The 17,500-nt window shown below is 41.3% G+C and overlaps 2 protein-coding genes across 3 annotated transcripts in view; both read right to left on the reverse strand.

The window, feature by feature from the left end:
- LOC138032142 (cullin-associated NEDD8-dissociated protein 1-like) overlaps positions 1 to 3,706 on the reverse strand; it is a 100,275-nt gene extending 96,569 nt beyond the window's left edge. For both annotated transcript variants that reach the window (XM_068879745.1, XM_068879744.1), the window contains exons 1-2: positions 3,556 to 3,706; positions 1,054 to 1,155 (exon numbers count right to left, since the gene is read on the reverse strand). In XM_068879745.1, coding sequence (XP_068735846.1) covers positions 1,054 to 1,155; positions 3,556 to 3,597 — 144 coding nt within the window. In that variant the 5' untranslated portion in view covers positions 3,598 to 3,706. The remainder of the gene's footprint in view (positions 1 to 1,053; positions 1,156 to 3,555) is intronic.
- Positions 3,707 to 15,231: 11,525 nt separating this feature from the next.
- Positions 15,232 to 17,500, reverse strand: part of LOC138033855 (uncharacterized) — a 21,956-nt gene continuing 19,687 nt past the window's right edge. The window contains exons 8-9 of the mRNA XM_068881717.1: positions 16,981 to 17,500; positions 15,232 to 15,566 (exon numbers count right to left, since the gene is read on the reverse strand). The exon at positions 16,981 to 17,500 is cut by the window's right edge and continues 172 nt beyond it. Coding sequence (XP_068737818.1) covers positions 15,365 to 15,566; positions 16,981 to 17,500 — 722 coding nt within the window. The 3' untranslated portion in view covers positions 15,232 to 15,364. The remainder of the gene's footprint in view (positions 15,567 to 16,980) is intronic.

Raw genomic sequence — 17,500 nt, forward strand, 5'->3', positions numbered from 1 at the left:
GGTCTCTCTTCTCTGCCTTAATGACAAAGGAGGCAGAGAAGAGAGACCCTGGGAACAAGGTCATACTGGAAAGACAACAATTAGGAAAAATCCAAACATCATAATTATTTTCCACTTGCACTGTCCCTCTCCCCTCCCCCTCAGTAGTGAAGCAGCTCTAGTAACCTGCTATTGAAAGCAGCTTGGCATGATCAAGCCATACATATATACAGTGTACAAGAGCTGCTACATGACTCTCCTTCTCCCCCCCCCCCCCCTCCCCCAACAAAAAAAGAAAGTCTGGTCTTGGCAATAAAAAAGGAACATTGACAAGGGGCAGGGGGAAGGGAACTTGTCCAAGATTCCTAGAAAGGGGAAAGTGTCTGAACCACTTTGTTGTTTACTGAAGTTTCAGTTAACACCAGTTACTGCGTTGCTAAGAGACCCTGGGGTTTCCACTACCGGCAGCCAGCTCGAAGATGGAGACTGCCCTGACGGCTGGCAAAGCCTGACAACCCAGCAATGAGCCCCCAAGCCCCAGAGAAGACAGGCACCTGTGACACCAGTTGATGAACTGTGGAAAGTAGAGGGGGAAGGGAGGGGAAAACTGCTGCACGCTCCACACAAAAGGAAAGGACCTTTATTAAAGTGTCTAGTCATTCTAGCGCTGGAGCGCTAATTGGGGACACTGTAAACTGAAATTAACAATTAATGCAAATCAGGTCAAATGTTGGTTTTTGAGGAGAGGGGAAACCGGAGTACCCATAGAAAACCTCTCGGTGCAGAGTAGAGAACCAACAAACTCAACCCACACGACACAGAGTCTGGGAATCAAACCCGGGCCACTTTGGTGGGAGACGAGTGCTCTCACCACTGCGCCATCCCTGCACCTCCATGCATGTAGGGCAGTTCAGGATTCACTGTATAAACAACGTCACAGTGCATCAACTCCAAAACTATGTCCCCTTGAACCCTCTCCTTTCTCAGCGTGACACAAATAAATTTTACTCAGTCCAATACCAGACAATTCATTTTAACATGTCAATGGAGAAGCCCTTGAGGGCAACAGCCTACCTTTCTTTCACTATCATCATCCAGTTTAATGGAGTCTTTCTGAAGTTCTGCCATCAAGTCATTTGTTGCCATAAATCTAAAGTCTTTGTCACTTGATGTCATCTATCAGAGAACAATAGAACTCCCAAATTATTAGACACACTACGGGTCTACGGGGCTACAGGGCTACATGGCTACATGGCTACGGGGCTACATGGCTACGCGGCTACGTGGTCCGCAGTCGGCTAGGAAGTCGATATGTATTTACTAAGTGTTGAAGTGAAGTGCTACTGCGGTCCGCAGTCCCGCGGTCGATGAATAAGCAATGAACTAAGTGTTGAAATGAAGTGCTACCGCGGTCCGCAGTCCCGCAGTCGATGAATAAGGAATGAAATAAGTGTTGAAATGAATTGCTACCGCGGTCCGCAGTCTGGTTAAGGCAATTTAACCCGGGGTTAGGATTTAACCCGCTTTCAAACAACTGGACCCAGGTCCATAGCCGCTTAGCCGCGTAGCCGCATAGCCACGTAGCCCCGTACTGTCTATTTCTCGTTCTAAAAACATAAAAAAGAAAGAGCATACGCAAACTGCGTAGCCAAGTATCCGGATTTTAAGGGGTACAACTTCGAGTGGTGGGGTATTCTGCAGTTAAGCCCAGCAAGACAACAGAGCATTTACAACAAAAAGGACAACAGAGCATGCAAGCCATGCATAAAATCTGCTTAAAGACGAGATACAAAAACCCTCAACTTGGCGCGCAACATTGTTTCGTTGCAAGTTTTGGTCGAAGTTTCCCATTTTTCACCTTGCGTGAACAACTTGACCCGCAACAAAAACATTTGTTGCGGGTTAAAGAAATGCAGGGCGCTGATTGGTTGATTTGCTAGTACACAAGCACATTTGTTGCAGGACAAGTTGTGAGCTTGATGAAAAACGAGCAACAAAGCCAAAATTTGTTGCTCAGAGTAGACCCGCGCTCTACTTTTCGCAACAACTTTCTTCAACCCGAAACAAATGTAATTGTTGCGCGACAATTTGATCATGCAAGGTGAAAAACGGGAGACATCGACCCAAACTTGCAACGAAACAATGTTGCGCGCCAAGTTGCGGATTTTTGTATCTCGTATTTCGCCGCCTTAAGTACTCAGTTCCACACAATCATGTACATATAAGGTTTCTCCAAATGAACATATCAAGTGATTATTTTACAGAGAATTTGACCGAAGAACTGAACAAGCTCAGCTACTTCGATTTCGACTATTAAATGAAAGGAAAAGGTCATTATAATATTATTCATGTGTAACAATTGTAGATTTGATATATTTGGCTTCCTAGCTTCACGGGCAGTGTTTCGGTGCATACAAAAAGAGTACACAATTGACACAGCAGAAACCTGCAAAATCTGATTTTCGCTCGGACCTCATGGGAAAGTGGATAAATGCTCCTACCTAACAAGAGCTTGTGTTATGTACCAACCTAAACAGGAACCCTCTTCATTGGAAATAAGGTGACAAAAGTTGACGAGTCTATATATATATTTATAATAAAGTTTCTATATAACGCGCACTCTCATTGGTTTAAACAGCGTGCTTTATGAGAGTACAAAGCACGGAACAAACGAAAGCCCACGCCATCATTCGCAGAAATGGCAGATGAATTTCCGAATTTTACCTTGGGTATTATTGAAGCTGTCAGTTAAAGGCTTGCTCAGATATTCTGTCAAGTGCTTTGGATGGAAGACCTCAACCGTCGCCCGGTCCAGCAGTTCTTTCAAGCTCAGAAAGTCCTCACGCTGGAGTTCTTCATTTACAAAATTCCCAACAGGTTTTCAGATTCCAGCCGCAAGCAATGAAGAGTTTGTTTTCCAGTTGTCATGTCATGTCGGAAACGTGCAGGTTTTCATGGGCAACAATTCGGCCGGTTTTCACTGAACTTAATCATTTAGATCCTCTTTTTTGCTGTTTTTTACGGACTGAAACCGAACATTGAGGCACTTGTTTTTCCATAAATTCTAATTTTGTGTGATTTTCCAGTTGATTGATGTTTTGACAAGCCTTTGTTTCATTAACCAATCAAATAATCTTAAACATTCTTACAAGCGCGCTGATTGGTCCAAAGTAGCGTGCTTTATCAGAGTATAAAGCACTGTGCTGACGACATCTCAGTTCGCCACAAGCAGCGCGCGCTTTGAAAATAAAGTAGAATTTTTGAAGAAAATTACTTGTTTTTTATCATAAAACAAATAAAGAAGCCTTGACTGTGCTCTGTCCTGTTGTAAAGCACTTAGGAAGCGGCTAGAGCACTCAAGAAGTAGGGAGAAACACTCGCCTATCGGCTCGTGTTTCCCCCTACACTTCTTTCGTGCTCTAGCCGTTTCCTGCGTGCTTTACAACAGAACAGAGCACAGTCAAGGCTTCTTTATTTGTTAAATATATATATCGTACAAACTGCAATAGCTATAAAGTGCATGAGCGACCACCTAAGAAGAAATACAATAGGAATTCTAGCCGTTAACTGCATTACCTTATCAAGAAGCGAAGCTATATGGTACGCTGATGTTGCCATACTGAACACTCTCTGTTTGTCCAAAAAATGACAGCTCAAGAGTTCAGATATTCACGAGGAAATTTGTAACTTCCTTCCTTCCAAGTTGGTTTGAATGATTTGAAATGCGCTTGCCTCTCGTGAAAGGCCGCTGGTACATTGCGTTATCAGAATTGTACACGACATGCTGTCACGCGTTATAGGTCACGCAAAAAACATCACGCAAATTCAGATTTTTTGGGCTGGAAATGAAGCGTTTTCCTTTCCATGTACCTTGATGCTGAAATATTTGCCCTGTCACGCTTCTGCTCTCTAACTGACGTCTCTTTTTTATAAAAGGGAAGATTGTAGGAAAGGGAGAGTGGGGTGGGCGTGCGTGGCGAAGGGAAAGATTTCAACAACCACAGGAATCGTTTTCTTTTCAATTGTTTATTCGTAAATAGACAACTATCACTCATCTTTAATTTATTGCAATGATCCTGCAAAAAATACACCCAACAATGAACAGTTAAAAAAATTGATCTAAATTTACAGACAACAGTACAATCGACTCAAACAATTCGTTAAATATTGTTTCTTATAAGAATTCTATCGTTGAAAGGTAGAAAATAGTCATGTAATTAAGAATTTATCAAATGGAAAATAAAACTTGAACTCGACTTGAAAATGACCCATTCAAACAAATCGAAGTTAAAAGACCTCTTTAGCTACACATGAGTGCCTATCAAAAATGTAGCGAAAAGCGACATTAAAAACCATGTTCAAAACCATGTTTGGTGCGTCTACCCCCTTAGCGAGGAGCCCCCCTAAACAAAAACTCCAATTCACTTTCCGGAGGAGGAGTCGATCTTCCCGGCTATGTTCGAAAATTTGATTTATAGAAGAGGAAACGCAGTTTGGCGCTTAGAGCTTGAAGGAAAGATTCCGCAGGATTATAACAATCGCAGTACGCTCCCGTCTCATGACGACCGCGGTGATGTCACGTGAAAACGATCGCTTGATTTGCTCCTAAATGCATCCTACGGTTTCCCGCCTTAATTAAGCTGTTATTGAGCTGTTTTGTAAAATCCAAAACGGTCATCCATGACCCTTCATTAAGGCGACTTCTCCCAGGGAAGGACCACGTTGTCCTCTGCTCAACTACCTGGCTTCGGCTTTATTATGACGCTTTTTATAGGACCATCTATTCTTTGGAAAGACCTTAGACGGCAATGACCAGAATCAGGTTGCTGACCAGCGTTTTTCGTTAAAACAATGGTTTGCTGGGGGTGCTCAGTCTCGCGGGCTCAGAAAACCTGGTTGTGGTTATTGTTATTTAAGGTTTTCCGATTCTTTGATTGCTCGTGACGTCACGGCGGCCACGTTGGTGGAAAGCAACCTCGTTCCCAGGGTCCTCTCTCTTCCTTCATCGAGGAAGGAGGACCCTGGGAACGAGGTTGGGTGGAAAGAACAAAAGCGAAAACGTCTTTTGGGAATTTGACTCTGTCATTATGCATAACTTGAGCTACATTTTTTTGTTGTCTTCGCACCAACATGGCTGTCTTATAAAGTATAAAGTGAGTGCAATCAAAGAATCTCATCCTCTTAAGAATGTTCTTTTTAAAGGGACAGTTTCACGGTTTTGCGCATGTCCAAGCTTTGGACATGTGCAGAACCCGTGCAAGAACTAACTCGTGAACTTTTAACATTTGTTTTCAAGGACCAAAACTGGGAATTCTCTTCGGAAGAATATAAAGTCGACATCTCTCAGTAAATTCAACGAAAATTTAAAACAAGAATTTCTAAGTCAATATTAAAGGTTAATTCAATGACTTCTTCAGTATGGCTTTGTATGTTTATGTGTATGTAAGGTTTGTGTCTGTCTCCCAAACCTATTGTAAGTTGTAATCTATTAAAAAAATCAATTCTTACTTTTCTTTGGATTTCAAAACTGTGTTAACTAAACACTGCACAAACAAAGTTCAAACCTTGATTTCAAAAAGAAACCTCTTTATTTTTATTAGAATATCCTGTTTAATGCAGAGTTAACTGAATAGAGTGTAATGTGAAGTGCTCGATTTCTATCCCATATGAACCATGTGAGCGTTAGCCCTACTGATGGAAATGGGCCCACACAAGGACAGAGAAAAACTCTGACCAGGGTGGGAATTGAACCCACGACCTTCGGGTTAGATCTCCGCCGCTCTACCGACTGAGCTACAAGGTCAGACGGGAGCAGGCCGTGGGAACTGAAGATGTTAAAGTCACGGCAATGAACATGTACTGTACATGAACATGTACTGTCCATGTACTGAACATGTACATATCCTGTTTAATGGTTCGACATTAATAACTTTACGATCTTGTGAGAGCTGGATCGAGGAGAAAATGACGTCAAAGGCTGACTAGTTTAAGAATGCAATGCTTGTGTACACCGCAGAATACATATGCAACACTGGAGTTTTGGGCTTTCGGTCTCTTAAACTCGCGTTTTGCATGTATAACTAGACGCTCCATGAGCGTACACTGGGTTGCGTGTGGTACGAAGGGACTGAGTTGGGTGGTATTAAACTCCAGCCTTCCAGGCAATTTTTTTGAAATCGGGAGTCATTAAGACCATTTAAGGGATCACCCAGAAGTCGTACCAGCAGAGGCCCGAAGGCTCACACGTTCATACGACGAAACAAATCCTTTCTGAGGTTAAAATCTGGCTACCGGCCTATTAATCATTTGTCAGAAAGAAAAAATCCCTGTCATCTTTAGAAACAATAGACACGCATTGCTTACGTGTGGTACTGAAGTAACACAGCGCTTTATTCCATATTATCAACTGAGCTGCGTTTTGTCTTCCAAGAGATTCACTTTGTCTTTGCGTAATATGTAGCTCTAACACATTGCTCGATATTGTTTTGGTATTGTATATTGTAGTGCCATGGTAGAAGTCTTAGATAAATAGCCCCCTGAGAAGACATGTGGTTACTAGCAAAGTACTGAACCCAGAGAGATTGAAGAAAATAAAAGGAAATCCAGAAACATTGGCTTCTGGGCTGACATGTTGATCATTTTCAAGTCATCTCACAACTTCTTTTCACGACAAGTTTAAGCGTGCACTCTGAGCGTGTGACAGCTTTGTAATACAAAAATTCACTAAGGGTGCGTTCGATTCACCGTATTCCGGAATAAGAATACGTGGAGTGATGGATTCAAAACGGTATGTCTGGCGTTTTGAAGCAACAAGGTAATAAAGATATGTTTAAAATAGAATTTTAGCAGGTGTTTGACAATTTTAATGTGAATCTCCGTAAAAACGAAGGAACTTCTACTCCATGTATTCCTATTCCGGAATACTGTCAATCGAACGCACCCTAAGTTAATCACTGTCCGGCGGTGTTAGTATCTGGATGGGCGACCTGAAAAATATACTACTTCGTAACAGAAGCATAGGACCAAAAATTCTATTTTAACCCTAACAAATGCGAACCAAGCAAGGTACAGATTAACTTGCTTGGTTTATGCAAAACAAAATTGATGCAAAAGTAAATAACTATTGATAAACAGTTTTAAGGAAGAGCAGAAGGAAGTTTTCAGGACGGTCGATCGAGAATAAAATATTTTGCCATCAGTAACAAAATTTACGACATGAAAACAACATTAATTTTGAACCACGAATATAAAAAGCTACCATCAGCGAAAAACATTTTGGGAGATTTTTTCTAAGTTGAATTTTGTTATTGTACTTTTGGCTGCAACGGTGGCTCATAAGGGACACATCAATTTTTTCGTCGCAACTTACTAACTTGCGATCGCAACTTACTAACTTGCGATGGCAACTTAATAACTTGCGATCGCAACTTAATAACTTGCGATCGCAACTTACTAACATGCAATTGTTGTATCCCTCCCGGATGGTTCGGATTTAACCAGTAAACACTCGGATTAAATCAACGCACATTAACTCAACAGTTCAATGGAGGACAACGCGTTCGTAACCAACCTCTTACACGCATGCGCCAATGGGTAATACACTACAATCCCTCCCTTGTTTGAAATAGATCCTGGACTGAAAACTAATGTGAAAATGGATCTCGCACAATGGGGAATTTTACAAACTAAAACTATTCTAAGTAACAACAATCTTTGTTAAAACAATAACTGGAACAAGAGCAATAGAGAGAAATGTTCATAGTCCTCGCTGGGCTTATCCTTAAGGCATAACATTATTAAGTCCTCAATCATGGTTGTCTGATGAAAATTCTGTTGCTAAGACATAACAAAGTCCTTAAACCGTGCTGGTAATGTTCGAGACCTGATAGGTCTGCATGCAGTGATGGAGTCGGGTTCTGCCGCACTCCCGACCACCGTCTGTGTATGAGTTTCTCCCGAATGTTCATCACTTTCATTTAAACTTGGCTGTGCTTGATGTTCAGTAGAACTGTTCGAGATAGGAGGTGATAAAGAGGTCTCGCATTCAGGCGCATTACCCCGCTCAAGGAATTTCTTTACATGTGGAGAATTTCTCTTGTACTGGACACCATCAGGTGATGCCACCACTACACTGTTGCCTGACTTGTCCAGTACACGGTATGGTTCCGGCCTGAAAGTTGGCGTCAACTTGTTTTTCCGCTCCTGTCTTAACAATACCGTGTCACCTTCTTTCACATCACTTTTGCGGGCACAGCGTTTCTCATCAGCATACAGCTTTCCTTTCTCCTTGGTTTCATTGTCTCTATCACACAACACACAACATGATAAATTTATAAAACGTGGAAATTTCACAGAAATCTTTTCCAGCGAAACATTTATTGAAACAAACAACATATTTGCAATAAGCGGCAAAAAACCCTTCCTATTTCAATTGCGTCACACAATCGGTGTCACAAAGCATATGCAATTAAAAAAATTTCTGACAGTTCACATCAAACCCTTTTCGAAAGAACCTTGACCGTAAAAAATAAAGCACAAAAGAGACAATAAGCTTTCATTCAAATAATTTTTCACTGTCACATTTCCAATATTTTTTTACCTTTGCAGAGTTGAGTCACACAGTGAATGTAACTTGCCAGACAACTTAGATGCGACTTCAGTAAACACAGTGATGCATTCAAGGAGTTCGATTCCTTCAATGCTTGTTAAATCCATAAAAGAATTGCCATTTGACTTCAGTGTTGTATATAATACCAAGTTAGTAAAATATTAGAAACAAAGCTTATTTGATACCCAACGGCGAGAAATGAAATCGGTTGTCGAAGACAATTACTCGTCGCTTTAAAGATTCCTGATATATATTTTTCACCGCCTGTTGCTTATCCAATTGACGTTCCATTCTTGAGCCCCATATGGGTATACTTTGTTTAAAGATGCACTAAAACGCCATTCGCGTTACAATGACTTTCGACGCCATTCCAGGTTAATAATTAAATGTCCTCCCGTGTGCACCGGAGAAATCTACGCATTACCCACCCTCCTCAAACCTTACAAAATACGCACAGAAGACACTATGCACAAAGACACCACTTAGCAGGGGAGTGACAGGCAAGACTTTTCCCGACACGGGAAAAAATAAAACGACGAAATGCAACGCAGATTCCGACTGGGTTTGGCAACCCAGTAATAAGTTGCAGTCACACGCTGAAATTTTACACTAGTGAAACTTTGACGTCACTTATTCCTGGATCCAACACTCTGAGGTCCAATCGGTCAGTTTTGAACGTGAGTAATGGCGAACCGTGAAATCCAAAACTTACACCAGATGATGTTCATTAATCACAGAGAGTATTAAGATTAAAGCAAATACTCTGAATGACAGAAAACATCAAAGTTAGTTTTGACCATTGAATTCATTGTACGCGCCGAGCATTTTATTCTACGCATGAGTTGTCATAACGCACGAGTTATCTATTGATGATTTGCATCTGGCAGCAACAATGCAGTAAATTTTACTCTATTATTATGCAAAAATAGTGGGGCCATTTGCTATTGTTTTGTACAACATGGCCGTCTCATCACGCCAAGAATTCGCATGCAGTAGGTTAATAACACAAAGGAAATGATTGCAAAAGTTATTCCAAGTAGTAATTCTACTTCAATAGCATTCAATAGCATGGGTTCAGCTTTAGGCCCCCGTTTTGGCTAACATTTTCTTGTGCCAATTTGAAGAAAAATGGTTGATGAACAGCAGATTCTGTCCTTCACTTTGGTTCAGATATGTAGATGACACCTTCACCATGTTTGATAGCAAGGACAATGCTAATGAGTCTTTAAGTTTTCTAAATAGTCGACACGATAGCATTAAGTTTACTCTTGAATTCGAAGAAGACAATAAGATTCCATTTTTAGACATCCTTCTCAAACGCTGCCCTGACAACACTTTCTCTACATCTGTCTACCGGAAGAAGACATTCACAGGCCTTTACACCAAGTGGGATTCATTCACACCTCGCAAGTACAAAATCAACCTCATCCGCACTCTCACCTATCGATGCTTCCGAATTTGCTCCTCGCAATCTTTATTACAGGCTGCTATTAAAGATCTGAGAAAGCTCCTGTTGCAAAATGGTTACCCTCAAGGCGTTATCACGTTCAACATTAACGATGTATTGAACAAAAATAAAAACAAATCAAATAACCCTGTTCAAGCTACAGTCCCCAAAAAAGATATCTTAATCGTGTTACCCTACTTAGGTCTTCACAGTAACCAACTCACGAAACGTCTGAAATCTTGCGTATACAACTTCTACTCTTTCGTCAATCTCAAGATCATATTCCAAAACACACGCCGCATCGACTCCTTTTTTCCATACAAAGATCGCTTGAACCGATCCCAGAGGTCCAAGGTCGTCTACAAAGCTGTCTCCTGGAACTGCGATGAATTCTACATTGGCAAAACAAAACGAAGACTCCACGACAGAAAAACAGAACATTTCAAGGCCCTAGCTAGTGACCATTCATCAGCCATTGCTGATCATGTGAAAACCACTGGCCACGACATTAAATGGGATCACTTTGATATTTTAGCGTCCGGAAAAACTGACTTTCACTGCAAAATTAAAGAGACTTTGTTCATTCAAGAGCTAAAACCTTCCCTTAATGTCAATATTAGTAGTGAGAAGTTATTGCTGTTTTAGCTATTACTTTTCATTATGTCTAGACACGTACTGCTGCAGATCATTTTTCTCAGTCTAGGTTCCAGACCCCTATTGTTTACGATATATATATAGTTTTTAAAAATTGTAACGGTCACTTTTGGAAATGTGTGTTGACTAGCATACGAAACGTCAAGTTTTATAAAAATGCGTTGGAATACAATGTTTATCACCGCTGTTTGTGTTATTTTCTTAATCAATAGCATTGCTTCCGTTTCCTCGTTTCTTTCTTCGTTTTACTGCTTTCGATGGTTTCAATAACAATGGAATAATATTATTAGACTATTATTCATGTATAACGATTGTAGCTTCCTTCCTTCACGTCACATTCGCACAGCAGTGCAAAATATGCTAATTGAAAAAGTGGATGCTTGAGATAAACTAAGAATAAAGCCAGGATCCGAGCCAGAATTCGAACCAGGATTCGAGCCAGGATCCGAGCCAGGATCCGAGCTAGGATCCGAGCCAGGATTCGAGCCAGGATCCGAGCTAGGATCCGAGCCAGGATTCGAGACCTAACCGAGACCTAACCTAACCTAACCTAACCTAACCGAGACCTAATCTAACCTAACCGAGACCTACCCTAACCCTAACTAGACTAGAACCAACCTAAATAGACCTAACCTAACCGATTTGAGACCTAACCTAACCGAGAGATTCGAGAATAAATAGCGGAGAAAGCTCATCATAGCTCAGTTGAATCCTGGCTCGGATCGTAGCTCGAATCCTGGCTCGGATCCTAGCTCGAATCCTGGATCGAAGTTTAGGTATCCTCTGGATGCTTGTGTTATGTACGATCCAAAACAGGAGTCAACTTTCATTGGAAAGCAGATTGACACGCTTATCTCGTACAAACTGCAAAAGCAAAGTGAGAAGAAGTACAAGAAGAATTCTAGCACCTAAACTGCACCTAAGAAGCGAAGCTATATGGTATGCTGAAGTTGTCATAGTGAAAACTAGATCTGTTCTTCCCCAGATGACGGCTCGCACGGTTTAGTTGTGGTTTGAACGATTTGAAATGCGCTTGCTCTCGTGAGAGGCCGCTGGTACATTGCGTTATGCAGTCAACCCTTAGAGCGGTTTTCGAATGAGTGTCGTAAAACCAAAACCAAAGTAATTACTTTGGCCAATCAAAAAGGACGGAGACAATCCAGTAAACCAATCAAAACTAGAAGTAATTTGACGTAGCCGACACAAAGCGCGGGAAAATGTGCACGCGCGACCCATAATTGGTTCTGGTTTCACTTCTGATTGGTTGAAAAAGTGGCGCGAGAACTTTGAACCAATCACTGACTGAAGTAATCATAAAAAAGAGTAATTAACTAATTACTTTCGACACTCAATTGAAAACCGCTCTGCAAAATCTAATCGCGCAAATTCAGAATTGGACCCATTGGGCCTTTTTCACAAGGGGACCATTTTGAGTCCCGAGGGACTGAAAACTTTTGTTTTGCACCCCCCTGAACTCGCTTCCAAACACCTCAACTACACTTTTGGGGTACGAACTCTATTGTCTTTCACCAGCATGGATGCCGAGTGACAAAGGACCATATTTGCGTCGACACGCTTCTGCTCTCTAATTGACGTCTCTTTAAGGGCGGTGCCTACTTATTAAAGTTATTTTTGACCCGGTGTGTGATTATGCAGGAAATGTAGATCTTAACAAGTGTTATTTAAATCGAAAAAGAAAATTGGGGATAACCCAAATACAAAGCAATGTATGGCGTTCTTTCTCAAATTGGAGCTTAATTTATCTCTCAAAAATGCATGGTTACCCCCAATTTCTTTTTAAATACCAAGAGTACTTGCTAAGATCTGCTTTCCCCGGATAGTTTTAAACCGCGCAATAATATCCCTGTATTAGTAAGCATCGGCGATAGGAAATCCGAGTGTCTGGAGATGCGCAGAACGTATTCACCTTTATCACTCGGGGGCCATTTTGGAGTCCGTGGGGAATAAAGGCTTTGTCTTTCCATTGTCTTTGCCCGTCCAGCCTCACACTGAATGAGAGGTTCGACGGGCAAAATCTTTTGTTTGGACGTTGAGTGATACGGGTCTATTCGCAATAACAATAGTAGGCACCGTCCTTAATTTAATTTAAAAATTGGGAAATGAAGAAACTGTTACCGCTTGACTTCTGTCTCATTCTCTAGGAAAAAAGTGTGGAGGAAGGGGTTTATAGCAAAGGGGAACGATTTTGAACAACTAGAAATCTAAATAAACAAGGTGTACTGTCTCCCAGAAATGTTGTAGCTTCGAATTAGAGGTACGCAACTCTTAAATCGTTTTCTTTTCAAATCTTTATTCGTAAATAGTCAACTATCGCTCACCTGTAACGAACCAGCGAAAAATACACTCAACAATAAATAACGGTTTAAAATAACTGATCTACATTTACAGACAATAGTAAAACCGACTCTAAGAATTCGTTAAACATTGTCTTATAAGAATTCTATCGTTGAAAGGTAGAAAATAGTCATATAATTAAGTATTCATCACATGGAAAATAAAACTGGTGTAATACCATCAACACAAAAATCACAATAGAAGTTGACTTGAACATGACCCATCCTAAAAAATCGAAGTTAAAAGACCTCTTTAACTACACCTGAGAGAATATCAAAAATGCATCGAAAAGCTACAAAGTTTTCTTTTTTTTTACTGCCACAGGCTATGTTTGCTGCGTCTACTCCCTTAGTGAGGGGCCCCCACCAATCTGGTACATATTCTAAAACACTTTAAGGTGGCTCGAAACAGTTTCAACAATTTCGAGAGCCACCTTAACTTCTTCCAATAGTGCGCCTACCCCCCTTTCAAATTCTCTTTGAAATTTGACGAACTATCTATCTTAGCCTGCTAATTACTTTAATAAAAAAAGGGGGTCCCCAAGCTCGTTTTTCAGATATAAGCATTTAAAGACAAAATATAGAGTTTTTAAGATGCTGTTTTGTTGCCATGGTGATCTATTACGTCACATAAACTTCTTGCCTGTTATCTGCAGATAGGGTCAAACAACTTCTCAAAACAGAAGCAGTAGTTAGGATAACAAAATTTCAAGCTTTTATAAGAAGTCTGCCATTTCCCATTTTTTGTAAACGCACTGCTAATTCTCCCAACTCGGGCTCCTCTTAACTCTGGCCAGTGGCCTATCAAATAGAGGAGTCAACCCTAGAGGCATAGAACGAGTATTTCACGTTACGTTCGCGTTTGCGTTTTGCGTTTGCGTTACACCGGTTTTCTCGCGTTTGCATTTGCATTTGCGTCGTACGTGTGAACCAAGATTTATTCCTTGAGTTAACGCTTTCCGAATATATTTATTTTTATAACGGCTTTTTCCCGCGAAAAGTGTCATATTTCCACCGCGAAACGTGAAAAAAATAAAATTGCAACGTGATGCGTGTTTATTGGGTTACACGACGTAAAACAATAGCACTGTCACAGCTCTGTTTTGATTTGGCTTTTAACCTCGAAATCCCCACGAGAGGCGGCCTAATAATAACTACTCGGGTTAGGGTTGACTTAGGTCCTCCAAATGCGCGTGCGTGTTTCAATGTGCTTGCGTTTGCGTTCGACGTATTCGCCCTTGTCACACGGCGGCCATATTGTCCCGGGAGACCAAAAAAGCTTTGTTTTACCACGCCAAGCCTCACCCCCATGGTTTCCCCTGCGAGGCTTGGCGTGGTAAAACAAAGCTTTTTCGGTCTCTCGGGACAATATGGCCGCCGTGTGACAAGGGCGAATGAACGTCCTTGAGTTTCCGTTTGCAAATTGCGTCGCACGTGTGAACCAGGCTTAAGCGTAGGCTCCATTTGATTGGGTCCTGCTCTAGCTGCATTGCAAAGACACGGTAGAATGAGGAATGCGGAAAAGGATGAATTATTTTTCGTGCAATGTGGAAACTCGCGCGGAGTACACCGTGATTTGCTTGCTAGTTAAAATAAAAATAAAAGACCAAACAACAGAAAAAGTGGCTCAACCTTACAACCAACAGAAGCTGCTACAAGAGCAAAGAACAAACTTCTATTACATTACCCAAACATCAGGTTCCGCCACGAAGTCCTTCAGTCCCATCAGCGCCAGAAATGTGTCTACTTTTAAACCACGTTTTGCGGGAAAATTAAAAAACCACACCAAATCGGCTTACTCAGTGTTGTTCCCAATTCAAATCCCATAATACAGTTCATCTTGGGGGTTTATTTGCATTAAAAAAAATAGAGATCCAGTTCACTGAAGCATGATACAGTTCCAAGAGAAATGTATTGTATTACTTTTGTGATAAGAACCACCCAAAACGTATTCGATTATGGGAAGGGGGAAATAAAGAATAACACGTTTTGTTCCAAGTATTTCCATATCATGTAAATGTGAATGCTACATTATAATGCAAATACAATAGACAAAGAATCTTAACCCCGGGAGCTTTGAATTGGGTACAACAATGAGTTGTTGTTTATTTTCCCACAAAACTTGGTTTAAAAACAGACAATTTTCTCATGGGGACAAACCTGATACCAAATCCTTACTCTTGCGTGAAGGACTCCAGGTTCCGCTAAAAGTCAATCCCTACCACATGTTCCAGGCGTTAAAAAAGTGAATATTTATTGCTTGGTTCGTCTTTACCGCCTAACGTCCCTTCCGTGTTATCATTAATCTTCCAATGATCGCTATTATAGTCTTTCTTCACCAGTGCGAAGTTCAGCGTTTGAACCCTCCGGTTTCCATGGCGATGAAACTCCGCTGTCCATCGGGCATGTAGGCGAGTGGTACTCTTCCAAATGAGGCCTGTGCACTTCAGCAGCGTTTCGTTCGTGAAAGTTACTGTGGTCAAACTTGGGAGATTTATTTAGCCTCGATGGTGTGACTTGTTTTCTATAAATGGGAAAACAAAAGTCAGGTGGGAGAAAGGTACATTATCATCAGTACGCGCGGCCAAACGGGAAATGCCCAGGCTGATTTCCCGCCCTGATTCTGATTGGCTGCAGAGATACCAAACAATTTCGCTCGACCAATGAGGTCCTGAGAATACCATCTCAATGCCAGAGTTGGCGCGAACTTTTGTGGATAAGTGTTTTTACTCTCTTTTTTCCCCTCGATTTTTGCTCTTGTTTATCTGATCGTATTGTACCAACAACTTCCCCTACCATAGTTTCATGCTAAATCTCTGTTAAACATTTTTTCCTTATTAAGTACGGTGCCTACTATTGGTATTGCGCATACATTTCCTAAGGGTGGTGCTCATTAATACAGGGATATTTTTGCGGGATTCAAAACTATGCGGAGAAAGCAGAACTTAGCAAGTGCTTTCGTCGGGCATACAGTTTATTTGTTTGCTCGTAGCATCATTTGCACCCTCGCTCCGCTCGGGCGCAAATGATGCTACTCGGGCCACAAATGGACTATGTGCCCTCCAAAAGTCATGTTGGTTGTGCATTACGACTGTCAATAATTTGGTAAAAACTCAACCAATGAGAGGCAAAAGAAAAACCAATGGTAACTTGGTAGCCCAAGTTTTCCCGCCGTTGACGCCGGACGTATTTTACCGCGTTGCGTTCTGATTGGTTTATTAGAAAGATTTAGCATCGCATTGGTCGGGCTAAAATTTTCATTTTGCCGAAAATCAAAGGAACTCGTTTGATTTTTGACGATTCCTTGTCAATTAGCTACAGATATCGAAAAACTTCTAAAACGACAAAAAAAACCCAAAAAAAACAAGTTAAAATAAGAGGACTTTCATGCTTTTTCTGACAAACAGTAGCCTGTTGCCCGTTCGCCGTTTCACGAAAACGCTATGCACGAGAAAATACGGCAACGACAACACCACAAAACAAGAATGTTATTGGTTAAAAGAGAAAAAAATCCTGCTGCAATCAATCGAAGTTGAATGAGTTTAAAAGCTTTTAACCTTTGCTTCAACAACCATTTAACAAGCTGTTTGCCTCCCTCTTTTAATATTGTTGGGTATGCGCGTGCGCACTAATCGGTCTCTCAATGACGTATCCGTATCCGTATCCGTATCCATAGTAACAACCGCGGCTGGAACCTGGGACTGAATATAAGGCTCCTCGTGAAGCTGTGTTGAATCAAGTGTTGACGATGTGTTGAAACATCGTTCAACAAAATCGTTCAACATCGTTCAACAAAATCGAAGGGATGTTGAAGCAAAGGTTGAAGTCGTTCGCCCAGGCCGGCGAACCTTAACTGCCTATTTTTCATATTTCCTTCCACGGCAACAACAATCTCGTTGAACAAAAATGTGAATTCTAGCAATTTATGCAATGCTCACCGTTTGGACCTTAAATGAGAAAGCACCGAGCTTAATCCATCCTTTGCACTGTTCTCGTCGTGACAGGTTGTCTGGAAATGCAAGGAAAGATCGTCCAGCAACCCATTCTTATTAAGATCTGCATGTCTAACGTAAACGGAGTCTCGCAATCGTTGATTGTCTTTTTCCAAAGCATGCAAGCGATTAAGATAAGAGTTTCGTTCATCCTTAACGATCTCCAACCCCTTCAGCAAAAAGTCACGCTCTTCTTTCGCTTGCGTGACCACTTCTTGAAGTAACGAGTAATCACACTGGCCGTGACTGAAAGCGTTTCCGTCACGCATTTTATTGAGCTTATGATCGCCAAATTTGTAAGGAAAACAACCGCAATTCGAATTGCATGTTTTACCATCGACTTTGACTTCGTCTTTAGTGGACTCTCCTTTAGTCGTCTCGTTCTCCAACTTTCTTGACTCGGTCTCCACAACCCTCTTCATGGAATTTTCAAGTCTTAAGCTCTCCACCGTCCGCATGGCTTCCG

The sequence above is a fragment of the Montipora capricornis genome, chromosome 14 (genome assembly GCF_036669925.1).
Source record: "Montipora capricornis isolate CH-2021 chromosome 14, ASM3666992v2, whole genome shotgun sequence".
Lineage (NCBI taxonomy): Eukaryota > Metazoa > Cnidaria > Anthozoa > Scleractinia > Acroporidae > Montipora > Montipora capricornis.